This window comes from Apus apus, chromosome Z (assembly GCF_020740795.1).
Source record: "Apus apus isolate bApuApu2 chromosome Z, bApuApu2.pri.cur, whole genome shotgun sequence".
Classification (NCBI taxonomy): domain Eukaryota; kingdom Metazoa; phylum Chordata; class Aves; order Apodiformes; family Apodidae; genus Apus; species Apus apus.
In genome coordinates this window covers 54,416,744-54,444,440 of record NC_067312.1, presented here as the reverse complement: position 1 = coordinate 54,444,440, position 27,697 = coordinate 54,416,744, and the positions used below count along the sequence as shown (strand labels likewise).

At 37.5% G+C, this 27,697-nt stretch overlaps 1 protein-coding gene across 1 annotated transcript in view; it reads right to left on the bottom strand.

Annotated features, from left to right (window-relative positions):
• The window catches only part of SHOC1 (shortage in chiasmata 1), a 55,037-nt gene extending 28,346 nt beyond the window's left edge, over positions 1-26,691 (bottom strand). The window contains exons 1-12 of the mRNA XM_051643007.1: positions 26,647-26,691; positions 23,153-23,282; positions 22,449-22,530; positions 16,256-16,449; positions 14,899-15,061; positions 12,140-12,242; positions 11,301-11,457; positions 9,902-10,009; positions 7,396-7,525; positions 3,001-3,095; positions 1,764-2,009; positions 132-581 (exon numbers count right to left, since the gene is read on the bottom strand). Of these exons, the coding sequence (XP_051498967.1) occupies positions 132-581; positions 1,764-2,009; positions 3,001-3,095; positions 7,396-7,525; positions 9,902-10,009; positions 11,301-11,457; positions 12,140-12,242; positions 14,899-15,061; positions 16,256-16,449; positions 22,449-22,530; positions 23,153-23,282; positions 26,647-26,691 (1,903 nt within the window). The remainder of the gene's footprint in view (positions 1-131; positions 582-1,763; positions 2,010-3,000; positions 3,096-7,395; positions 7,526-9,901; positions 10,010-11,300; positions 11,458-12,139; positions 12,243-14,898; positions 15,062-16,255; positions 16,450-22,448; positions 22,531-23,152; positions 23,283-26,646) is intronic.
• Positions 26,692-27,697: the final 1,006 nt, after the last annotated feature.

Below are 27,697 nucleotides of genomic sequence, written 5' to 3'. Positions count from 1 at the left end.
CTAACACATTACAATACACTTAAAAGGATTTTTTTTCTGAGAAATCAGCTAGCATGAACTTGCATGTATTGCAACTGGTAGAAGAAAGCAGAATTAAACCTGAAAAAAACAGAATAAAATGCTTCACGTACCTTCTTCAGGACTATCTACATCATATTCCTCCTCTCTTTGGGTCAGTGTATGTTTAGATCTCAGCATGATAAAGTTGCTCAGATCAGAATCATCGTACCATTTTGTAGCAAGTGCAAAAGATGCCGGCTTTTGATAGCTTGTTGAGTCATCTTGTTTAAATGATACATCTTCACAGCTGACAGATTCAGATGATCTGGGGGTTTTCTTTTCTTGGTTTAAAAAATAAATTGCCTCTTCCACCTTATTTTTTTTTATACTTCCTCCAGTAAGCTCTTCTACAGATCTATTTATACTGTGAATTTTGGCGGATGGTGCAGCTCTCATTTGCAGGGCAAGGTGATGCCTTTGAGTATGTGGTGATGTGTCAAGATTAATTACTTTCTCCGGCTGATGCCTTTCAGCAGAAAGCTGCTCCTGGTTTGTTACGGAATGATTCTCTTCAAGCCAATCTGAAAAACAAAATTTAATTTCTCTGCTGCAAAACAGCTGTTCTTCTTTTCTCCCTCCTGGTTGGAATGAACAGTTTTGGATAATTACAGAGAATACATTTTTTAATTTCTTCTTTCTGCCGTTCCAGATCATTAGAATCTGCTTTTATAGAATTTGTACTGATTAGCCCTAAGTAATAATGTACAATGTTGAGAAAACAAAGCCCATGTTACTGCTGTTTGGAGAAATGTTCACTATCTGCATGGTGCTTACTGGTGTTAAGACTTCTAGGAAGTGGGATGACACACATTGCATTAGGAAGAAAGAATAAAAGATTAACAATTTTTTTGTTTGTTTTTGTTTGTTTGTCTTTTTAAGAGAAAAAGGAAAAAAATAAGATGTAGTAAGGCATGCAGTTAGCCCCCTCTAAAGATATGCCTCACTAGCACTCCAACTTTTTGTGTTTCTTCTGCACATCCCTGTTAAACACAGTAACTAAACACTTTGTGGTATGTAAAAAGCAACTAAGTGAAAACATTCTTTCATGAGCAGTGCCTATTTGGTTCAAAATCACGCTACTGTCAAACGTTGGAGTTCTACAACCACAACTGGTGCCTTGCAATCAGGCCACAAGTATACAATAAAAGCTAATTAACTTTGCATTTTCTGTTGAAGTTCAATTACAAGTATGCATAGTTCCATGGGAAATTCTAAAGTTTATGAGCAGTTCACATTTGAAACCACAGACAGCATAAAAAACCCTCTGAGTAGCATCACAAAATAAAGAGTTTTCACTGTAACATATTCTCCCCAATGACCTTCTGCAGATAGGACTATGTGAATATCTGCTTAATTAAAATTTTCCAATGCAAAATTACTCATTGTTAATAAATTCTCCTGTGTGAAACCACTTTATTAAAAAATCATGTGGCTGGTGGAGGCTACTTTTCATCTGCACATTAACAGAAAAGACAACTTTGTGTACTTAAACACTTTTGTTCCTACAACATGTTCTAAATGTGTGAAAGTAAACAATCATAATAGTGTTGCTACTTCATAGCGCTATAAAATATTCTGTTCTTGAGAATGAAAATATTCCATCTCATTCCTTTTTGGAGATACATAACTGTCATTCTGTGAGTCTCTGTTAAAGTATCTCTCTTTGTCCCTTAATCACTTTTTGTTAAAAAGAAGATACTTACTTTCTAACTGATCTGATGTAAATTTTGGGAATGTTTCTACTTCTGTTGGAAGCAAATTATTTGCATTACTGGCATCCACATTTAAGTGCTCCAAAGTCTCTATGGAGACTGGATTTAATCCCAAATGAAGCCACCAGCCCTCCTCCTCCAGTGAGCTAAGCATTGGTGCTTCTAACACAACTGGCAGCATTTCCTTCAGATCTGTAAGGGAATGATGCTGATACGCAAGTTTAACAGTCTGATGCTCTAGAAAAACAGAAATGAACATATAATATTATTAAACTAGAAACATCAAAACAGAATGTCATTTTGTAAATGAAAGCTCCTGAGAACTGATGACATACTACATGTATCAATTCTTTATACTTCCATTTGTAATTCACTGGCAACAAGTAGACTTAAAAGTAAAGCAGTTAGTGTTATCAAAGCTAGTATGTTTTTTACTTACTCAGGAGATAAGTCGGGGGGGGGGGGACAATTTTTTTTTTAATCTAATAATAACTAAAGTTACAAATTATTTTTTCATTATCTGTGGATTTACTTGTCATGCCTACAAAGAATTAACATAATCCTTACCTGAAAATATAAATAACTTAAATAGTAATGAGCCTATCATACATTATTTGCAAGTATAAATGAATGTACAAATTAATTATGTAGTACATAAGAAGCCAATATAAATAACTTAATCTTGAGACTTGTAAAATGAAGGCAAATAAAATTAAATGAACAAACAATGGTAATGAGTATTTTGGTGCTGCCAGAAATTACCTGGTTTTGTATATTTTGCTTCCTAACATGAACTCTGCTCTTGTCAAGTTACAATATTATTTTCCATTAACAGTATTTTTCTATTGATACACATCTTGAAACATTATTTGAGGAAAAACAGCACACAGAAAAGACATCAACAGATTACCAAATTTCAGTTACCACAGTTACTGAATATATTTAGTAGTAGCTGAACATTTTCATAATGACACAAAACTCTGACTTCATTTAAGTTGGCTCCATAGAAGGATACAAGACACATCAACTTCTAAGGTGCCAAACTATAATTTCCTATATGGACTAAAAGAATCAGAGGGTTACATTAATTGGATAAACTCCAGTGGCTCAAAATACAGGCTCTATAATATATAAGTTATTTTTTGCTATATTTTCTGCATATGCATGGACCTCTTCAATATCAATATCAATACGAATAAAAAATTGATTATCAACTAGAAATCCTTACCAACAAGCAAAAGAGAATTCATATTATCCTGATACTTCTCTGATTGCCACACCAAAGATTCTAAGTGTTTCCTAGAAGGCTCTGTAATCAAAATACTAAGAACATAAAAAAAGACTTAGAGGTATGGAATTTAATTTGATTTAATTTGATTTATACAAAACCATTTTAAGATCTACTTTCTCTGTAAATTTTCAGTTCATTCATTCACTCATTGATTAACATTTTGTCCAAGTAGAAGAACTCCTTTCCTTAGTGACAGAGCCCTGGGAGGAGGCAAGTAGGTTGAGAAGTATCAGGAAGTGCAAGACTGAGACAGATGACTGGCATTGAAACCTGCCTTTCCATAGACAGGCCTGTCAAGCAGACAGGACTCAGGATACGGAGGATTCCTCATCCTCTCTCTATCTGACTGAACACAGTGACTTAAGGGATAAAGACAACAGCAGCTAAGTTCCTGCTTGGTGCAGCAGGCATCTTTCGTCCATGACCAACCCACCTTCCTGGGTCCCCTGGCACAGGTATGAGGCTCTGTGAGAGGAACGAGACAATGACAAAGACAAAGGTTTATCCAGCCTGGAAGTGTCACCAGCGTTAAGTCAGCCCTATGTCCTGTGTTAAAACTGCTTTCACAAAGAAAAAAGATGGGTCGTTGTCACAGGAGGCTTCCTAGGGAAGGGAGTCTGCCCATATGCACGCTGGACCCACTTCTTAGGGAAGTTGCTGCCTCCCTGGGGCCTGGATTTAAGACATGCAGAAAACTTACTTTGGAATGGCCCTTGGGTTATTAACCACTCTTGATTTTTCAGGTAGGCAGCAATGAAGTTGCAACAAGAGTCTGAGGGCAATCAGGAAAGACTTCAGAGCCTTGAGATGACTGGCTAAGGGATCAGGAGAACAAGCAATGTTCTCCATCCTTAGAGTTTCAGGGGATTATGAGGGAAGAAACGGTAAGAGACAGCAGATAAATATCTGGCTCCAAGCCTGATGTCGCTGGCAGGATTTCAGGCTTTTTGATCATAGAATCATCAAGGTTGGAAAGACTTTCAAGATCATCAAGTCCAACCATCCGCCCTAAAACCACTAACCACTAATCCCATCTCCCAAAACACCATGTCCACCCGTTTTTTAACACCCACACAGATGGTGTCTCCACCACGTCCCTGGGTAGCCTGTCCGAATGCCTCACCACTCTCTCTGTGAAGAAATTTTTCCTAATATTCAATCATCGGTCAGTCTACGTGACACCAGACCTGCTGGTCACAGATGGGGTGCATCTCTCTCCAGGGGGAAAATGATCTTTGTGAAGAAGTTAGCAGTCTCAGTGAAAGGGCTTGAAAGTAGGTTTGAAGAGGGAAAGTGATAAAACCAGGCTGGTTAGAGATAAGGCTGTGGGCAGCTGCCAGTGTCTGAGGGAAGGTGTGCTAGTGAGCTCCTTCGGTTTGCTGTCTCAGTGGGGGAGGGATGGAGACCCATGGGGAAGCAAAGACACAGGGGTAATTGATGTGTCAGAAACCTCAGAAGCACCTGGGAACAGTCACATAGGAATCAGGACTTCTTCCCCCAAAGAGGTGGCTGGACCAATAGTCCAACCAAAGTGCATCTGCATGGGCAACAAACTGGATGGAAGCCATAATGCAGCACCTAATTATTAATTAGTTGCAATCACAGAAATATCAGAAACACAACTGGAGTGGTGCAATGGATGGCTACTAACTCTTCAGAAGGGATAGGCAAGGAAGGAGAGGTGGTGCGGTAGCCCTGCGTGTTAGGGAGCATTTTGACTATCCAGAGCTTGATGATGGTGATGAAAAGGTTGAGTATTTATGGGTAAGAATGAGGGGCAAGGCCAACAATACAGATATAATGGGAGTATGTTATAGACCACCCAACCAGGATGAAGAGGCACATGAAATATTCTGTAAGCAACGGGGAGAAGGCTCACGATCACTAGCCATTTTAGTTGTGGGGAACTTCAACTTACCAGATGTCTGCTGGAAAAACAATATAACAGAGAGGAAACATCTAGGAGGTTTCTGGGTTGTGTTGAAGAAAACTTCCTGACACAGCTGGTGAGGGAGCCAGCAAGGGTGAACATCCTGCTGGACCTGCTGTATGCAAACAGACAAGGTCTTGTGGGTGATGTGATGGCTGGAGGATGTTTTGGGCATAGCAATCAGGATATGATAGAATTTTCAATTTTTTTGAGAAGTAAGGAGGGAGCTCAGCAGAACTTCTACCTGGGACTTATGGAGGGTCTCTATATGGGACCGATAAGTACCTTGGGAGGAAGTTCTAAAGGGCAAAGGAGCCCAGGAAGGCCGGACACTCTTCAAGAAAGAACTCTTAAAGGTGCAGGAGCAGTCCTGGCTAAGCAGGGAGGTCCCAGTTGACTGGAGGTTAGTATATATGACACCCTTCTGCAAGAAGGGTTGGAAGGAGGATCCAGGGAACTACAGGCCTGTTAGTCTGACCTTGGTTATGGAAGGTTATGGAGAAGACAATCTTGAGTGCCATCACATGATACATGCAAGACAAGGTGATCAGGCCCAGTCAACATGAGCTCATGAAAGGCAGGTCCTGGTTGACTAACCTGATCTCCTTCTATGACACTTTTTGGATGTGAATGTTGTTTACCTGGACTTAGTAAAACCTTTGACACCATTGCCCATAGCATTCTCCTGGATAAACTGGCAGATCATGGCTTGGATGAGTGCACTCTTCACTGGCTGGATGGCCAGGACCAAAGACTGGTGCTGAATAGAGTTAAATCCAGTTGGCAGGCAGTAAAAAGTGGAGTTCCCTGGGGGTCTATGTTGGGGCTAGTTCTCTTTAATAGCTTTATGATGATCTAGATGAGGGGATTGAGTGCACCCTCAGTAAGTTTATAGATGACACCAAGCTGGGCAGCAGTATTCATCTGCTTGAAGGTAGGAAGGCTCTGCAGAAGGACCTGGACAGGCTGGATTGATGGGCCAAGGCCAATTGTATGAGGTTCAATAAAGCCAACCGCTGGGTCCTGCATTTTTGTCACAACCACAGGTAATGCTACTGGCTCGGGGAAGAGTGGATGGAAAGCTGCCCAAAGGACCTGAGGGTGCTGGTTGACAGCAAGATGAACATGAGCCAGAACTGTGTCGAGGTGGCCAAGAAGGCCAACAGCTTCCTGGCTTGTATCAGGAACAGTGTGGCCAGCAGGAACAGGGAAGTGACTGTCACTCTGTACTCAGCACTTATGAGGTTGCACCCCAAATCTTGTGTTCATTTCTCACCACAAGAAAGACATGGAGGTGCTGGAGTGAGTCCAGAGAGGGGCAACAAAGCTGGTGAAGGGTCTGGAGATCAAGTCCTATGAGCAGAGGCTGAGGGAACTTGGGGTGTTCAGTCTGGAAAAAAGGAGGCTGAGGGGAGACCTAATCACCTTCTACAACTGCCTGAAAGGACGTTAGAGGGGGATGGGGGCTTGTCTCTTCTCCCTAGTAACAAGCAACAGAATAAGAGGAAATGGCCTCGAGCCACAAGGCTTGTCAGACACTGAAGCAGGCAGCCGAGGGAAGTGGCCGAGTCACCACCCCTGGATGTATTTAAAAGACACGTAGCTGCGTTGTTTAGGGAACATGGTTTAGTGGTGGACTTGGCAGAGCTGCATTAACAGTTGGATTCATTGACCTTAAAGATCTTTTTTAACTTAAATGATTCTATGATTTTTTTTCTGGTCCATATAAAGAGTTACTTCAAGCAACACCACAGTGAATAGGAAGAAAAGAGAGGAGCCATCAAAGATCAAAGCTGGTTCACAACATGAAGTGGCACTGAATTATCAGTCCATTGTTGTAGTTCCCTCCCCAAAAGGTTATTTAAATTCTTGCATATGCAAGACAGATAGCAAGGCAAAAAATGCTAGTCTTGAAAACAAGATGAGAATGAAATGATGAAGCAACCCTGATTCTATGTCAGCAGAAAAGGCTTAAATTCCAGAATTGGGGGGTATCCCCAAAATACAGAAAATACTTTCTTCCCATCTCTCTTCTGGAGATTTTGTAGGTGATACTTGCTCAACATACGCATATGCCATATGTATAAATATATGCATACACACACATACTATATACATAAATATTTACTGTTGCCTACTGCAAAAAGGAGATTGGATTTTCAGGCCATTAAGTCCCCTTGAGAAAGAGGTCCACAGTAGCGACCATCATTTCTTTTTTCAAGCTCCCTTGAAAAACCTAATATGTGGATCACACATTCCATTCATTTTTACATGCAAAACAAAAATCTATGCAGCTATCTCAAAGAATATTACTACTGTTGCACAAATAGACTGAAGTTAAATTTGCACTACTTTTGAGGACTTATAATTTAAAGGATTTATTACTACAAAGTTTTCATTACCTGTTAGTAGAAAGATGAATAGTCTCTTCTTCAAGTTCTGTGCCCAGAAAATTAATCCATGATCTTTGCTTTCTGTATGGAGGGGTTAAAGGTACTTCCATTTCGTCTTTCAGATAGGGAATATATTTAGCTGGAAATTGCATAAAACCCCACACAAAACAAACAAACAAAAAATCTAAAATACAAAGCTATTTGTGAATGTAACAAATATACTTAGCAATTTTACACTCATTAAGTTTTTGATTAAAATACAGAATATTTTCATGGGACAATTCACTGGATAAGCAATAAACCCCAAACTGTGGAATAATAGAATCATAGAATGGTTTGAGTTGGAAAGGACGTTAAAGATAATCCAGTTCCAACCCCCTTGCATGGGCAGGGACACCTCCCACTAGACCAAGTTGCTCAGGGCCCCATCTAACCTGGCCTTGAACACTTTCAGGGATGGAGCTTCCACAACTTCCCTGGGCAATCTGTGCCAGTGTCTCACCACCTTCATAGCGAAGAATTTAATCCTAATGTCTAACCTGAATCCCCTCCTCTTTCAGTTTAAAACCATTACCCCTTGTCCCCTCACTACAAGCTCTTGTAAAAAGTTCATCCCCAGCTTTCATGTACCCCCTTCAGGTACTCTAAGGTTGCTGTGAGCTGTCTCTCCTCCAGGCTGAAGAGCCCCAGCTCTCTCAGCCTGTTTTCATAGGAGACATGCTCCAGCCCTCAGATCATCTTTGTGGCTGTCCTCTGGATTTGCTCCAACAGGTCCATGTCCTTCTTATGTTGGGGGCTCCAGAACTGGACACAGTACTGCTGGTGGGATCTCACAAGAGCCAAGTAAAGGGGGAGATTCACATTTCTTTACTCATTCTGTAATGTGGCTCTGGCTAAATACTCTTCACTTCTAAGATGATTTTGAGGATTAAATCACAAGGTACTATGGCTGAGGTTTTGGTATTAAGTGCTCATCCTTTATTTCCTTCTCACATAAATTAACTTAATTAGACAGGAGAGAGACTTGAGACAATTTTGTGGCTGTAACATTCAGATGAGTGGACTCAGGAACTTCAGAAACTGTCACAATTTTAAAGACAAAATTACTCTCCGAAGCAGAAGTAGTATTCATTGTAATTTCTAGCGAAGACCACTGAAATAAATCCCATCACCAGTTTTTTTACAGCCGTACACAAACAAATCCAGCATGTCAGAAGTCCTTGCAAATCACTTTTCCTATCCTTTTTTTTTTTTTTCAATCATATTAAACGTGGACATCTTTATGTGTTATTCAAATATAATTTATTCAAATCTAATAAGGAATTTGCAACTTTATTGATTTTGGTGTAATTCCATAAAAACTGGCAGTTTACACCAGTTGCCGTAGTATTAGTCTCTCTGGCATTCTTCTAATATTATTTCTCATTAAGCTCAGAAAGTGAAGGTCACAAAAAACACAGCTCCTCCATGTTCTGTGAAAACTAACAGCCAGATCCTACAGATCTGAGTATAACCTAAAAAAAAACAAAAAGGAAAAAAATACATGGAAGCCATCCATGCCCCAATGCTTGCATCTTGCCTGATTCAATGGCAGAGCTAAGCCAGAAAACTGGCAATAAAAATTAATGTCATCATTTTCTTTTAAAAACAATTCAAGATGGCTTAACTACTCATCTACTTTGGAGGAATAGACAATATCCTAGATAAGCTCACAGTCAACTTGTTATTACTGTATGCAGGATGAGGATCTCAAACTGCTCAGCTCTACAGCACTTAAGCTCCTCCTGCTTATCATAAGCTTTAGAAGTAAAGAGCAGTCGGATTACAGTTAATCATCCTAGGCAATAATTTCCAGATGGAAACTAGGTTTAACTTTGTCTTGGTGGGACAAATATGGTGTGTTTGCCTTAAGAGTTTACATCAGACACTGTGTCTGATGTGATTGCTTCCACCAAAAGCAATACAATATCAGGAGTGTGATGTTATTAGCCTGAAGGGAAAAACCATCAGTTCCATTTAAATTATATTGAAACTAAAACAAGAAGTGTGGTCTTGTCTTAAGAAAACTCAAAATGTCTCAAGGGTTTTAGTAAGTGCTGGATGGAAAACTATCAAGTGAACATGCACTGGAACACAACACTGCTACCGCTTTAAGGGATAGATTTCTTCCAAGATAGGATATAAATTAGGATAAGAGGTACATGTTCATTCAGCATTACCACTTTGTCCAGACTCTGCAGAGGTTTTACTGCATGAAATTAAAGGTGAAAAAAAGATATAGACATCACTTGCAGGCAAGAGCAACATGAAGCAACTGTGAAGTTGGTTGTGTTTAACTTTAAAACTCCTGAAACGAGTATGGCACTTCTACCTGCTTATGGTGCAGGTACAAAATAGTAGATTATATTATATCTATATGGTGCATGTCCTCCCAAGAAGATATGCATAATACAGGGACAATCACTCGAATAATTAATTTTAAATGTCACCCCTTGACTTATTTGCATCTTCCTACCTGACTCACAGAATTCCAACGTACTTCCGCTATCACTGAAGCAAACCTCTTGTGGCATGGCACAGTACTGGGAAATTTCTATTTTGTATGTAATTTCAGTTTTGAGATCTGAAATAATATTTTAAAAGGTGCCGTAGATGAACCATTTATTCCTTTTTCCTGCCAGAGTATTTTTTTCTCTTAATATTTTTATTGATTCTTCATAACATATTGTTCTGAAAAATTACAGCTATATATAGGAACCCCAAATTCCATAGCTAATCAGAGCAGTACTTAGTGTCATCCCTTAGAGGTGCCAGAAAAAAATATACAATATTATACAATCGCTCTCTGAACTATTTGAAGTTTTTAAGCCTACAGTGATGTGATTTCTGGAACAAGTAGGTAGCTTAAATGCAGTTTAGCAGGTGTTTGTGTATGTAGATTCTCTTGCTACTAAAAAGAAACAAAATCAAACAAAACCTCTGCAGTGGAGGTTGGGTCATTCAGCTTGAAGCATGGCATGTAGGCTGTGATGTACTAAATGTATTAGAGGAATGTACATGAAATGCCTTTCTCCAATATATGCTTTAAAAGTTTTGTTTCTATCTTCAAGAAGAGACTGGGTTACTCCAAACTGCTGCCCTAGCAGAAACAGAATTTTGCACATGACCTCCATGCTCAGAAGCATGACTCTTGCTTATTTGAGCTGCTGCTTCCTGTCCAGAAAAAAAGTGGTTTTCCTCACTGGTTTGACAAAACCAATACAAACTGGTTTTTAAAATCAAAATTTAAAAATCTCAGGCATTGCCTTTTTCTCTTAACTACACAAAATACTACCAGAGATATCGATAAAATAGCCAATAACTGTCATTAATGTTGCACTTCTCTGTAGTGTAAAAGCATTTACTAACTACTCTTTAATTCCTTTTAAGAAATTACTATTGTAATTTAAAATGATCCTGTTATCCATGGAAATATTTAACCCTCTTTGCCCAGAAATCTGCTTTAATGTTTGAAATCATAATGTAATACGAGAAAATTTTATCATATGACTGTACTGCATCTAAGCCTCTTAAGGATGTCTCTGAAAGTAAATTTAAATACAGATAAGAAAACACTAAATAATTATATTAATGGTAGACTGGATACAATGAATCATGGCCTGTGTTAAATTTGTGTCCAAGATTACAATACAACTCTGGATTGAACCAAACAGCAATAGTTTACTTCCCTTGGGCTACTTGAGGAAACATTTTTACTACTCACAAATTTCCATAGTTCATAGTCTCATACAGAGAAATCCTCATTTGGTAGGCTGTGATTGGATTCGTAAGTGAACTTAATAGAACTAGATGGTGATAAATGTGTGCAAATGAATGCAAAATCAGTTCAAGCATTTACAGAAACCAGCCCTCACCTTCTCTGACCAGGTTTTTGCACATGTCTTCATCAGCCATGGTTTCTGGAGCTAAATGTAACAACTCTTTCAGTTCCAAGGATGATGGAATCTTAACAGAATCTGATCTCCCTTTACTGGGTTTGCAGAATTCTAACTCAACAGGCAACATGAAATACTGAAAAATATTAATCACAACAGAACATTAAGTAAATTTCCTTTGATATTACTGTACAGTCAAAGTTCAAAATCTTGAAATAGTTAAATTCTAAGCCAATAAAAGAGCTTTTAAGAAAGAAGTCATATGACATTTAGACAGCGTAAACAAAGCTTTGCTCAAAGCAGAGGGAAAAAAATAGTGTTACCGTATTTCAAATGGAGTCAGTGGAGCGTAATAAGTGGATCTGAACTTATTGTTCCAAATCAAGCAAAATCCTCATTTATTTAACTGAAAGTTTGTTTTCTTAGAATTTTGAAAAATTGAGCAAAAATAGTCTTTACTGCTTTTAAAAACAGAATCCAAGCTGCACCCCCCCCCAACAAAAAATCCAGAATGTGTCTTGAAATATTCCCTCTCCCATGCATGTCATGGCTTCCTGTTTTGGTTAATTTTTACTTGTAGTGTGACAGTGCCTACATAAAAGTGCCAACACATCAGGTTCTAGGAGAAACAGATAATCAGAGTGGAGATTCCCAACAATACAAATCACATATAATACCAGTGTTTTAAATATGAAGGCTACAAATATTTGGCAAGTATGAAAAGCATTCAGTAAAATGACTTGCAGATGAACAAACTCTTATGCAAAACATAAAGCAATAATTAATATGATGTTAACTGAGAAACAATATGATGATACCTCTTCATCTTTTACAGATATAGTACAGAAGTTCTCTTTAATCTCCCACATTTCTTTTTTACTCTCTTGAATCTCCATTCCATTTTGGAAAGTCAAACATTCCCTTCAAAAGATCATAAAGCAAGTTACTTCTTTGTATGACTTCATACCACAGTATCACAATATTACTCCGGTTGGAAAAGACCTTTAAGATCATTGAGTCCAACCACTACCCTAACTCTGTCAAGTTCACCACTAAACACTGTCCCCTGGCACCACATCTATCTTTTTAGATGTCTCCAGGGATGATGGGTCAACCATCTCCTCTGACAGCCTGGGTCATCAAGTCCAACTCCCGCCCCAGAAAAGGACAACCCCAAAGTTCACACCATGTCCCTGAGGACGTTTTCCAAATGCTTCTTGACTGAAAGTCTTAGCAGTAGCTTTGATAGCCATATATGCAGGAAAAATTATTTTTCTAAATCCATGCTTTTCTAAGAAAGCAATTCCAAGGGATGTACCAATCTGTATAATTACATGAAATTGTATTTCAATAAATAGTATCTTATATGCAGAGTAGAACCACTTCATATTAGGACTTACCTTAAAAAAAAGTTACAGAAACCCCCCCTCCATACTGAAATTGTTAATAATCCCAACATGTAAGTCCTGTCATGTAAAAATGTCTTCTGCAAAAGATGCAAGCCTAATTTTCTTCTAAGGTCAAGTTCTTCTGCTATATACAAAACCTCTGCAATCTCAAATGTTGACATTATTTATGTTTTGTCACTTTTCGTTTCTATTTTCAGGAATCATTCAGCACCAGAGGAGGCACAGTGTACTCACTATTAATTAAAATGTAAATTAAAAATATTTCCCCTGGTTTAGTTGAAAAACTTTTAAAATGCCAAGAAGTAAAACTCAGAAGAGAGGCTACTACCTGCCTTCTAAAGCAAGGATACAAGCAGAACAGTGATGAAGATCTTCCAAGTAAAATTAAAACTATTAATCATGTTTGTCCCTCATGGCTGTTACAGGCACTGAATCCGTAATGAATTTTTAGGGGGATAGAATCACAGAGTAATCAAGGTTGGAAAAGACCATCAAGATCATCAAGTCCAACCGTCTGCCCTAAAACACCTAACCACCGAACCATCTCCTGAAACACCACATCCACCTCTTTTTTGAACACCTCCAGGGATGGTGCATCCATCACCTCCCTGGGCAGGCTGTTTCAATGCCTCACCACTCTTTCTGTGAAGAAATTTTTCCTAATATCCAATCTGAACCTCCCCTGGTGCAGCTTGACCCCATTTCTTGACCACTGGTCACTAGGGAGAAGAGGCCAACACCCACCTCACTACAACTTCCTTTTAGGTAGTTGTAGAGAGCAATGCAATCTCCCTTCCACCTCCTCTTCTCCAAGCTGAACAGCCCGAGCTCCCTCAGCCTCTTCCTCATAAGCCCTGTTCTCCAAGGTATCTTCTAAGGAGGACAGTCTGCTCAGCAGTCACTGACACCACTACTTTCCTGGATGAATACTTTAGACTGAAGAATATAAATTGTTCCACACCTAGCCAGGTGCTCACTGACTTTTATCTTAAGTAGAGGTCTGTCTAATTGTATCTCTCTGCTTAAATGCATCTCCATGTGTGCTTCACTGGGTTTGGACTCCCTGCTTGAGAAGGCTGGTGGCTTTGCTAGTAAACTGCAGATCAGCAGGTCAGAGTTCTTTCCATAAAGGTTCACACTAGCATTTTTTTCTCCTGTGACTGGTATTCCCAAAACTCTTTGAAGTATTTGAATCATGTTCTCTTCACTGGATATGTACAGTACTCACACGTGCATGTAGTCTTGCGTCTAAGAGTTACTGAAAAATCAGGGCTCATGTTTGAAAAAAAGGCAAACAACCCCACTCCTCTCTGGTCTGTTACTCTATAGGTACAGTTAAATCAGTTAAAATCTGTTCTTCCTTGCTTATGTGTCATGCAACCCTGTCAATCGCAGAGGAAGCTACACAGGTCATCCAGACATGGAGTAAATTAGTGCAAAAATTTAGCCAGACTTCTGGAATGTATTTAGAAAATACTAGGCACGTTCTGAATATAACTTATACCTGTTTTAAAATAACACATTCTTCAGATTCATGACAATAGACAATATTCAATTAAATTCAATCAACTTAGCAATATGCAAGTAAGCAAAAATCTGAGAATAATTCATATTTCAACTTAGAATCATAGATCATTATGGATGGAAGGGACCTTAAAGACCATTAAGCTCCAACCCCCCTGCCATGAGCAGGGAACCCTACCACTAGACTAGGTCACACAACTTGAAGAAACACAATTCAGTGGGGTAAGAGCATGGATTTGCTGACAGCATGACTGAGGAGAGAAAGAAGGTACATGAAAGCATGTGTAAAATCCAGGCCAAACTAAGTTTAGTGGCATATTACTGATAGGAAATCAGTCAGTCTGAGGGAGGACTAGGTCCCTTAGAAACAGACATTTTTTCAGTATTCCAAAGTTACATTCCAGAGCACATTTCACACTTACAGTATGTAAAAATTACAAAATTTAATTTACCCATTTTCTTGTATAATGCATATAAATTTCATCACACTCATTTTTTCATAAATAAGAAGAAAAGCTCATGTTTACTTATTGCAAATGTTAAGTAGTTAAAAAGTTAACACACAATGGAAGATGTTAAAATGTCAATGGCATTACTCATAGACTATTATTTATGTTTAATGTTATACAACAATTTGTAGATACCTGAAGATGTTCTCTTCTCTTAAATTCTGTCCTTCAGAATCTAAAAGTGGATCTTTCACTAAAAAAAACTGTAGTCTGCTCAAAAATACAGATGAAGTGGGCAGCTTTTTACGAAAATTTTCAAGATGATCAATAAAAATTATTTCCTCTTGCATACATAAATCTGAAGAAAATATAAAAAATACATTAACAAGTAGTAAAAACCTAAGAAGAATTATCAGAATAATATAAAATTGTTGAGCAACTGTTGGAATGCTATATATGTCAACAAGACGGACTATTTTTTACTTTTAATATTTTACAATTTTAAAGCTTCATATGCAACAAAGTTCAGCCTTTCAAAATTTCATGCAATAAGCTTTGGTTTTATTTTGCTTTGTCTTTTGTCTTACATAACATCTGTTAATAAGAATAGTTACTTCCTCTTCATTCCCTTTTTTGCAGTGTAAAATATGACAAAGAAACTTCTGAGGCAGGTTTTGGTTGAGAAACATATTTTAGTTTAATTTTTAATGTAGAAATGAGGCAGTCTCTCTATACACATCAAAACCTAAATGTATCAATCTGAAGCAACAAAAAAGTAGTTTAGAGAAGGAGAAGACCAACAATAAAGGGTACAAAAAGTAACAGCTAAGACATGGGAAAGTATCTGAATTATTTTTTTCTCTTTGTTAGCATGCAATATAGAAAGTTTTATAAATTACTGAAACTTTCTGTCATATGTCACCTACCTTCGGAAAAAAAATTTGCTAATTACTTAACCAGATGAACTAATGTAACTACTTTTCAATTATAACTGTCACGCACTTCCATTGTTGACAGTGTGTTCCTACTAAATGTTATCTTCTACAACATTGTACCAAGAGCCACCTGCCTCCTCTATGTGTGGAAAAAAGCTCTTAGTAAATTATTACATTACTTTCCTTTTCTAAGGTAATATAATTGACAGATCAACAAAAAACTCCTATCTTCACCCCAGTAACTCCTTACTTCTTTCCCTCCTTAGCACAGTAAAAGAACACGCCACAGGGATCGAATTTTATTAGAGGCAAAAACAACCATTAGTATTTTGATCAATGCCTGAGAAGATCTACATATGGTAATACCTTTTGTCATCTTTTGTAATATATTTGAACAGCCTGAAACTTATTTTGGCTTGCAACCACCTTGAACTGTTAACATAATCCCCTTCTTCTCCAGGGAATAAATATCTATTTAATAGTTACAACTTCTGCAATTGCAAAGGCTGTGATCACCCAAATGATCTCTTCCATGTCTATGGATCATGGAGAAAAATTATGGAAGTTAACAAGCTCACTCCACAAGAAGTTAGAAAACAGTGAATTAAACACTCTACCTTGCCATTGTTCTTTAAATTCAGGGGCCGAGTCAATCTTCAAATATTTTTCTTGGATGTATTCTTCCTCAAAAACATTCTTTGTAATCAAAAAAGGTCCTTCTTCTAAGTCAGTCTGAGAGCAGGGATTTGAACTTGGAACAATTTCTATTAATGCATTATTTACAAGGAACCCTAGAGAAGAGATAGGTTTCCTAAAAAGCAGAAAAAAAAAATCTGACACTTAAGCTGTTGGAAAAACACTGTCAGACTTCCCTGACTCCTCAGTCACTCAAACAGCACTGAAAAGATACTCTAAGAACTTTGATACTCAGTATATTCACTGAAGATTGGAAATTACAGAGTTGTTATCACTATTCACTAGACCCACAGTCAAATTACATGGTTAATTCTTCCCCCTCCCAAAAAAAATTAAGTTTACCTCTAGCATTATATTGAAAAGGACAATGGCTAGAAAAAAAATTCATCAAAGCTACACATGTAATTATATTTATTACATAATTTTTTTATTAGGTTGCATGTATAGTTGTGTTTGAAAAATCATGCAGGAATTGCAAGTACAGCAGTAAGTGCAATAGGGGAAAGACAGCATAAATGAAGAAACAAACCCACTTCATCTTCCTGTCACTTTTCATACAAATCTCAATACCTCTACTGTGTATCAGAAACCCCCACCCTGGTTTGTCAAATAAAACCCAAAATCATTTGACTGAAAAAAATATAATCATATTATTGAGTTAATTATGCATCTAGGCAAAATATTTGTAATAATTAAAATATGGTTTTATGTGGGGAAGAAATGAACAGTTTCCCACAGTTATCCATGTTAATTGACTGGAACAATGAACTGACTGATGGGTAGTGACACTGCTGAAGAACCGCAATATTTTGCTCATCTATACTTATTAATATTGTAATTTCAGAAAACTGATTTCTCAACTATGCATTCTATTGATTTATTCTGTTTTTTAATAATCTCTTGCATTACATAATCTTACTATTTACTGGTCATCTGGAAGTAAATCTCATAAATGGAATCAGTACGTGAGTGCACCTCTGAATTTTGGTATGGACCTTCCTGTTTAGGCATCAATAATTGATGAATCTCAACTACATAACTCTAAGAAAATCAACTATTTTACAAGACAGTATAACTCAAAAGTTAATTTTGAAACTACAAGCAGTATAGTCACAAGCAGTGAAGTATTGGTAATAACTATTGTTCAAACTTCAACACAGCATAAGCTTTTGAAGATCCATGAAACTTAAGAGCACTGTGCCAAGTTACACATGGGCCACCTTCACTGGTTTTCCTAGAGTTTCAGTTAGATCATGCCTAAAGTGGGTCACTGGTTTGAGATTACATGGGCCAGCCTTCTCCAGAGTCAAGCCCTTACTAAGGCTGTTCTGGAAAATGGTAAGTATTTTAAATGACAGAAAACTCCAAGTTGGGCAATGTGTTGAAGTCATACAGTGTTTTGAACACAGAAGGCACTGCATTAGGATTAACATATTTAGCTTCAATTAGACCATTACAGTATAAATCAGAATTTTCAGTGATATCTTTGAAATACAGACAGTTTAGTCCTGTCATCAGTGTGGCAATTAAGTGCATGTACTAAAGCTAGTTAGGGGATTTATCCAATTCAGTAATTGGGCAGTTTCTAGGATTTATAGACTCACTTCCTTATCTTCTTTTCTGTCAGGTGTCCTTTCTCACAAACACAACCTTTTCTCCTTGCTCCTTATTTTCTAGTCTCATTCCAATCAATTTTTCATTGGTAAACGGCCTAAGGGCACTTAATTTTAAAATACATCAAGTGAAATAATTTCAAATTTTCTGTAAGTGGAATGTAATACAGGCACTGATTTCCTAAGCTTTATCCAGATGTTATGACTAACTTACATGCTAAAACAACAGGTAAAAGTAAATGCTGCTTGGTCCCATATAGCTTCCTCATCCTTGGCATTTCCTATGCCTTGAAATGGCATCTAAGTGATTCTTGTTCACTGTTGATACATAAGTCACTCTGTGTAACAACTTATTTGGGAATTCTTTTTTTCTGTTACTGTTTTTATTCTAGAGAATGTATTTTCATGTTTGGTCACAGGTTCTACAGCATCTTCATAACATTTATTACTCTCTGAAGGTGCAAAGATTATTTTATTGAATATAATAGCCTCATCTTTTTTCCCAAAGATGCAGAATGTAATTCCAATTGTTCTGCAGTATAGCTTTCAGCATTAATCTGAACATATAGTCCAAGGTCATTACAAGGCTGAATAATTTCAGATATAATTCATTTTGTGATTACTTTTTGTGCTAAAATATCACAATCTATGCAGTTTTATTTTAAAAAGTAGCAGCATACTTATTACACTGATAGATGTAGGACTGAATTAAAACCTGAAAATACAATAAAATGCTTCCAGATCACAAAATCACAACATGGTTGAGGGTGGAAAGCACCTCTAGAGGTTATCTAGTCCAACCCCAGTTAAGCTATTAAAATGCAAGTCTCCATAATATCATTTCCTGGTTTGTTTTGACAACCCAAACAAATAACTATATTTTATTAATTAATTCATTTATTTCTACTTCTATGGCCCAATAAAATTTCTGCAACTTTGAAAACCTGTTCCTTTAAAAAATATTATTCAATTTTTAATATTTTTCTATTTTTGTGTTCAGGGGTTGAAATTAGAATCAGCTTAGTTTTCACATAATGTGCATTCTTTGTAACACACATAACCAGGGGAGAGTTGGGGCTTCAGATCCAAAATTTGAGAAGCATAAGACACTTTTTCACCTATTACCACAAGCCTGAGGTCAACAAGCAAAGGAGGGCATACAGAGCTAAAAGTTAATGACTGCAACATCTATTAGTTATCTGAACCCTAGAGAGACATGAACTGTGAAGAGACGAATGGCTGTTACCTTATAGAGTGTACTTCCCATCAAACCAAGAAAGGAATACAAGCATCACAAGGAAACTTACTCAATTCCCCTAATAAGCCTTATAAATATTTATCTCACTATTGGGTTTAGAAGGTTAAGACTAGTACTATGGATCTAAAGGACCAAAGCCGAGAATGTTTTCCAGGTATTGTTTTCTTTTCTTCTTCAAAAAAGAAAAGGAGAAGTTGCATTAAAAATCTCGATCAAAATAATGTTGAAAGCTACACAGCAAGTCACTGAAATGCTAGAAAACTTTTAACTGGCCTCAGTTTAAAAACTTGCACTCCGTTATGCCCTACCAGCTACTGTATCTGGTAAAGACGTCATCATAATTATTTTTTTTCTTCTCATTGACTGATTAAGGAATATTGTTCAATGCTATTATGTTCTCTATTGAGCATATGGCTGTAAGCCCTTTAACAAAACCCAAGCTGAATACACATGGGTAGTTCTAATCGCATTGTGAGAAAGACAAAAAATGAATCCATTAATACTCACAAGATTCCCATAAAAATGGTAATATTATGATCTACATTTGCTAGAACACAACCAAGATACTTGTACTGGGTGCCAATTTAAGACATCAAACTCCTAGTCTTTGAAAGCATTTGGCAGTTTTCCATGTTAAAGCACCAGTACTATCCAACCAACTTCAGTTATGAGTACTCATTTTTTCAGGTCTGCCAGAAAATAAGAGGAGCACGTTCAGTGAGTAACTGCAGAGTTTTTGGTGGAAATTACTTGCCCAAAATCAGACCAGAGTTCTGACAAAGCCTAAACCAAATTAGATACCAAGGCAGCATTCAACTTCTTAAACCAAGCTCCAGGAATTACATAGTGCCAAAAAAACATCTAAATGTCTCCATACTTCTTGATGATTCTTAAATAATGTTCCAAGGTCCAAGACTTAATGGGAGACTGGGCTGCAGGAATCATGACATGGTCAAATTCAGGATCCTTAGGGCACCAAGGAAGGAGCAAAGCAAGCTCACTACCCTTGACTTCAAGGGAGCAGATTTTGGTTTCTTCAAGAATCTGCTTGGTAGGGAACCATGGGACAAAGCCCTGGAGGGAAGGGCAGCCCAGGAAACCTGCTCCATATTCAAGGATCATCTCCTTCATGCCCACGAGCTATGTGTCCTGATGAAGAGGAAGGCAGACAGGAGTGCCAGGAGGCCTGCATGGATGAGTTTCTGGACACAGTTAAATTGAAAACAATGTATACAGGGAGTGGAAGCAGGGCCAGGTATCCTGGGGGGAGTACAAGTTGTCAGAGAAACAAGGGATAGGGTAAGAAAGGCCAAAGCACAGCTAGAGTTGGAACTGGCCATGGATGTTAAGAACAACAAGAAAAGTTTCTACAAGTATGTCAGCAGCAAGAGGAAGATGAGGAAAACTGTGGGCCCCCTTCAGAAGGCACTGGAGAGCTTGCCGTACAGGACATAGAGTAGGCTGAGGTACTCAATTACTACATTGCCTCAGTCTTCAGGCCAGAAAGCCAGCTGTGTGCTGGGATGCATCAAAAGGAGTGTGGCCAGCAGATCAAGGGAGGTGAATCTCCCCCTTTACTTGGCTCTTGTGAGATCCCACCCACAGTACTGTGTCCAGTTCTGGAGCCCCCAACATAAGAAGGACATGGACCTGTTGGAGCAAGTCCAGAGGAGAGCCACAACGATGATTTGAGGGCTAGAGCATGTCTGCCATGAAAACAGGCTGAGAGAGTTGGGGCTGTTCAGCCTGGAGAAGAGAAGGCTTTGGGGAGACCTTATAGCAGCCTTCCAGTACCTGAAGGGCCTACAGGAAAGCTGGGGAGGGACTTTTTACAAGAGGTTGTAGTGAGAGGACAAGGGGTAATGGTTTTAAACTGAAAGAGGAGGAGATTCAGGTTAGACATTAGGAGGAAATTCTTCACTATGAAGGCAGTTAGACACAGGCACAGGTTATCCAGGGAAGTTGTGGAAACCCCATTCGAGGAAGAGCTGAAAGCCAGGCTGGATGAGGCTCTGAGCAACCTGGTCTAGTGGGAAGTGTTCCTGTCCATACAGGGGGTTTAAACATGATCTTTAAGGTCCCTTCCAACTCAAATAATTCCATGATTCTATGAATTACAGAGAAGAACACCAAGAGAGTTTATAGCACTTTCAAATGAAGGAGAATTTTTTTTCTTCCAGAAAAACTCCTGTTGTATGCTTCTCAGTTGAATTTTTTTCTCCTCCAGTAACTATGTTTTTTTGAGAGCTAAGCAATTCCTTTTCAAGCAATACCACTTCTAAAAGAAAAGCATTTTTTCACTCCTACAACAGAGGCAGAATTTCACAGCCAGCCACATGATTCGTTGAACAGCCCTGATCCACTCTAAGAGCATGATTGTTCCTGTGCCATGAATGAGCAGAGGGTTATGATGAAAAAATAGTACATAGAAATGCAGTTAGAGACTGCATCAGTGAAATCACAGAAGAGTGCCACTGTAAGGTACTGACAAGCCTTATGGTGGCATTTTCTGTACACAATTACTTAATTCTGCAACTACAAGTTTTCTTCAAAACAATTTTTTACACAAATTTGAACATAACGGATTTTAGATGGCTTGTAAAACAACAAATAAAATTCCTTTATTTCTTTCACACCAACTATTGAGAGCAGAAATACTCACTATTTACTGGTTTCACAGAATCTTATTTTTCTTTCATACTGTACGTATGCTGTAAAGGCTGTGCTGCAAAACTATTTCTAAAATTGAACTCCATTTCAGAGTTCAATACATTTGGATTTTATACATATAATTTAAAAATAAATACATCTGCCCTCAATTGCTATAATGCAAGTTTGACTTTTTCTAGCTGGCTATTCTACTTTTTCATAGACTTATAAATACCCTTCTTTGAGTATCTTCATTTATGGTTATGAGAGATAACTGTCTTAGGGAGGAGGGGAAAACATGCTTATGCTTGCTTTCCATGTTCATGCACAGATTTCAGAGACCTTCTGCAAGGTCATAAATAGATTACACAACTACTATAAAAATGAGATAAGGAAGCAGGTAACTCAAAACATAATTCTACTTTTAGTGAAAAAGCCATCTTTAAGCTGTCTGCGACAGTGCACAGCTCCGGTTCACTGTACACTTACTAATGTCAGAAAACATGTCCATATTATGTTATCATCATTAGCTTATGACTCATGGAGTACCTGAATCAACAGAATAATATATGCTTTTAACTTAAAGTTACTAACTTTTCCAGGAAATCCTCCACAGCTAAACTCTTCTTCCATTGATCCAATACGGAAAAAGCAATCATGTTCTGTGTTGTAGTAACTAAGACAAAACAAGAGAAAAAGAATCACACAGAATGTGTTTAAATTAATTTAAATTTTTTTTTCTATTGCTAAAGCATTTCATAGGCTAACCAAACTTTCCACAGGATTTGAAGAAGAAACAATGCTTGCAGTTACCACTAGCAAAAGCAATTAAAATACACCAGAAAGATGCAAAGGCTTTTCTATGTAATTTTACTTGGAATGCTTGGAAATATTGGAAATATGCTTGGAAATAACTTTTTTTTCCACATCTCAAAACTTCAGCATCATCTTTCAAACCTCTCCCAACTAAACGGATTAGGATTTTAATTATTTCTGATCATTGCTTTTCTTCCATAAATACATGTTCAGATAGAAAGTTTTCCAGAGATCTCTACAAACTAATCAAGTATCACCCTCACTTATGGTGCTATACACAAATAAATATCTGTTACTCATTTATTTCCACTTAGGCAACGAACATGTTCTACCTACAAGAGTTATATGACCTGACATACTGCTGCTTCTGGGGAAAAAAAAAAAAAAAAAAAGTAGCAGACTTATCATATTATGCAGAAACACAAGCTTTTCCTTTAATACACCGTAAATTAAAACAAAAACTTTAGGACTATATAACCTACTTCTAGTCCATGGCTTCCTATACCTATCATCAGCAAAGAGTCCAGTGAGATGATACTTTTCATCTTGGTGTAAACAGGGAGGAAAGCAAAGTGATAATCTTGAGATGGATAACTTCTGCCTTGCCATGCTCTGCACAAAAAAAAAGTTGTGTGATAAAATTGTGAGAGAAACAGTTCCATTGTTTTCTTTTTGTACACTACCTCTTTGAACAGCTCCACTGGTTTTGGGTCTTTTCTACTGGAACATGATATTTCTTTTTTATTATTATTTTTTTTTTTCCTAAAACAGACACAGTCCAAACTAAGAGAAGATATTAACATTAAACTGACCTGATATTTAACTTTTATTCTGCACGTCTGCATATGCAAAACTGCACATATACTTAGCTAGACTTGCCCAAACTTTGTGTGTGCCACTACCAGTACTTAGCTTAACACTTGCATTGGTCTCCTGAGTTGACAGATGTGTATAACCTGAGCAGAAACTATTTAATACAATTCCTACTACTGCAATTTCAAATGGTCATAAGATTTTAAAGCCTCTCATATTCCATGTGCCATTATGAGCTAAACAAAAGCCCTATAAAAGTGATTTTATCTTAAGTAAAAGCAACAAGGGAGCATGGTAGTAATCAACCGCATTCTAGAATTGAATAGTCAATGTGGCAACTTCAGAACTCTTCACTGAAAACCACCTTCAATAAACTATTCCACAGTTGTTTTTTCACAAAAGCCCATATGTGGTACTGCATAAATAGCACAGAAACACAGAACTAACAGGAAGTTTAGGAAGCAGAGAAAAATTATTCTTACACAGGAGTTTGGATTTACACAAGTTTAGATCTTGCCAGTTAATTTTAATAAAAAATGTAAAACACTCCTCCCATCATAGCATCTTTTCTTTGGAAGGCTTTTGTAAAAAACTGAAAAACGTAATATGGACTAATGCACTCCCTCTTGCCAAGTCAAAGCAGAACATTTCTCCAGTGATCTTATCTACAAATCCTGATCAAAGAAGGCAGAAACAGAGAACTACAGGCAACTGGACCTAGGTCTTCTACATGTTACTGGCCACACATCAGTTTAAGAAATCTTTACAGAAGTTACTACTAAAAGAACGACATTTATCATAAAGTACAGCTAGTAAAGTTACTGGTAGAGATCACAGGAACAGAAAGTGCTGATGACAACCTTTCTCTTCATTAAAACAAGTTGTAAGGACTGTGACTTAAGAGCTTGCAAAGTACTCCTAGGTTACACAATGACCTGCTGGAGTTCAAGAAGAAAACACTGAACAAATACGTACAAGCAACAATATGACAGAGAACAGAAAGAAATTTTAAACATCAGTAGGTAGTTTATGTAGTTTTACTGAAGTTAACTTCAGCTTAGTTGCTAAAACTGTTTTCAACCACTGATGCTTGTAAAGTGGAACAAATATGTCCTAGAGCTATTGCCACCGATAATGGCCTTAAAACAGGAAAACTGTGCATTTTACAGAACATTTTCAATGAATTTCTAAGTGCACAGGTTAAGCTGAATTCATTCACTTTACAAAGTCTGCCAATACATAGCCTTTTTTGGCTTTCTTAAATATATTAAAGTGCTTTTCAAGGCCATTATTAAGGGCTACCCCTATTTCTCAAGGAAATGTAAAGGTCTCTGCAAATCTATCTTGTAACCAAAAGATATTATGTGCATCTTTAGGCACACACAGCTTGCACATCTTGTTAGTTTATATCGTAAGAGAATGTTGAACTTCTAAAATGACTTTGTAATGACACCTACAATGCTCAGTAGCATGAGGAATTGAAGTCTTGTGTCTATAGTGACTCAAAAGGCTCCTTTCTTCAAAGATACATTTACACTGGCTAGCTGGAAAAACTGCAGCTGGGGTTGATAAACATGCATAGCAAGTACATTAAGAGGAGGATTTCACATCAAATTGAGCCCAAATGTGCAGGGGTTTGATACGCTCATAGAATTCCAGCATTCCCTATGAATTGAAAGCATTAGGCAAGTGCACTGGATGTATCAGAAACTTCAAAAGTCAATTTAAGTATCATGTACTTTCTAGCAGGAGGGTAGAAGTTAAGCACAAGAGTGGAACAAGAAGCTGCAGTTTTAGCACAGCATATCCCTTGCAGAGTCAGGTCTGTAACACCTTTAAATGTGTGATCACATCCATTAACTCCTTCTGGTAGTATTACACACTGCCTCAGGGCAGCCATTCAGCAGGTCATTAAACATTTATTTTTTACCACTTTTCATCTGTCCTGCTGTCACCACTGCCCTACTCCTCAAAATTCAGGTAAGAAAAGTCAGTCATGAATTGTAATTCTTCTCTTTTGCACAATAGCCCACAACATGTTTGGCTCTTTTTAAACACCTATTTTATATTAATATAAAACATGGGATAATCTGAACATCAAACTGAATGGAACTGCTGTGAAAGGTTTTTACACAAATATTGAATGACAGATTGCATACTGGTGGAGTTAAAATAGAAAAAGAAGTTCTGTTTGCTACAGCCTAAGAAAACACCACACACATACACAGATACTACATGGAACAATTTCCTGCAAGGTATGAAATGTGGGTAACGTGTTTCATAATGCTGAATGCAGTTCACTCATGAGTACTACTGCTGTACAACTTCCCAGGCTGCATTTCTCCAGCGAGGTGCCAGAAGCACTTGTGTGTTTACTTGCACTCTCCCTGAACTCTTGAAGCCATTGTGTCTTGTTACCTCATTCTTCTGCTCACACATTAGAAATATCCTCTTTTGGCCAAGCACTACTCTGCCAAAGAAGTTCCTCATTTGGCTCATAGTTTTTCTTCAAAAATGTACATAAGTAAAAACTCAAGTAATTAAGACAGTGTGTTTCAGTGATAAGCAGTTGATAACATCACAGAATGCAGCCAGGAGGAAACATGTGACTATAAGGTTTCTATGTCTTAACCAATTAACGCCTGCAAAGCCAAAAATATGCATTGTAGGTGAAAAAAACATCTGCTCCTCATTAATTTAATCTACAACAGTAAAGAAACTTTTCGCTATCATCAGTAGGGAACACAGTTTTGTGTATCACTATCCTAATACACATTAAAATAGCTAGAAAATTGTATTAGATCTCAAAAAAGGTAATGAACTGAATTTTATGCATTAGGAGGCAGAGTGCACTCTCCAAAGAAAGATCTAAGCAGGAAATTGGCTGCAAAACAGAATTGTAAGTGCAACAGACACACACACAAAAATTATGTGCTTCAGTTTTTGGAAAATTGTAGTTTAATTTTTTATTTAAAAAACCTGTAAAACAAACCCTGGGGTAACTTCACTATGTTATTCCAGCAAGTACAGTTCTACAACCACACTGAAAGAGAATTCCTGAGAATTTAGTTCTCTGTATCTTTTTTTTTTAATGTGCATTCAATCTCTTCTTCAGTTGCTGCTATATTTTTTCAGAATATTAAGAAAAATAATAAAACTATACCTCATATAAGTAGTCTGTTGAATGATACTTTAGAGCTGCAAACATTTTGTTTGTGATGTTTTCAACACTTCGTTTGTCTAGAAGATACACAGAATATAGATTAATTAAAAATTTCCTATATCATGCAAAAATTTAAAAAGGTTGTAATTATGGCTCAACAAGAATAACTTCCCAATTTCTGTTAGCACATATGCCTAGAAGCATATTTCCTATAGAAGAAGCCTCCCGACAGCATTCAGTAGTCTTCCTTTGGAAATACTTAAATGACTAACTACAGACCATGGGTCTTTTATTTTTACCCAAAGGAAATGGGCTTTTGTTGTTTTGTTTGTTTGTTTTCTACAACTCTTGCTGTTGGTTTCACAGAAAACTTTTCAAAACAATTAAGTGAATGTAAGCAACACAAATTACCACTCCATAGTAATAACTTTGAGAGATTAACTGATTGGATTAATTTTTGTGGATTCTAAATTAACTTTCAAAGTTCGCAGCTAAGCTACTGACTTTTCACTGTCTCATGTATTTAAGAGCGGAGTTCTTTCCCTTCTTCAGTTTCACAAGAGAAAGGTGAGTATTAAAGCTGGTTGTGATCAAGAGGTTGAGACAGGGTGTGAGCGCAAAACAAGGTATGTTGTTGCTCAGGTATGCATAAGATAAGACAATAGTTTTCTTAACTAAAATTAGGCAGGAGAGTCAAGGCTAAAGTAAGATAATCGTATCCAAAAAGTGTATAATGGAATGAGATCTAACCAACGTGAACTGTAGGGCCACACGGGAAACTTGTGACAGAAGGCTGCCTTCAGACACATTCTAGTAGGTATCGGTAACGTGGTATCGAGCTAAAATCGCTGAGGAAACAGTGTTGAAAACCCCAGTTTTTGGTGTGGACTTTAACAGAACCGACACCAATGAGGAAAAAGTAATTAGGGGCTAGTGGCTTAATTGAGAGGAGTCTGGGCAACGAAAAGGAAGCACAGGGGAGGTAAAAGGTGGGTTGAGGAAAAGGAACAGGAAATAAGGTGTAAAATCAGATGGAGAATGAGGTAGAGGG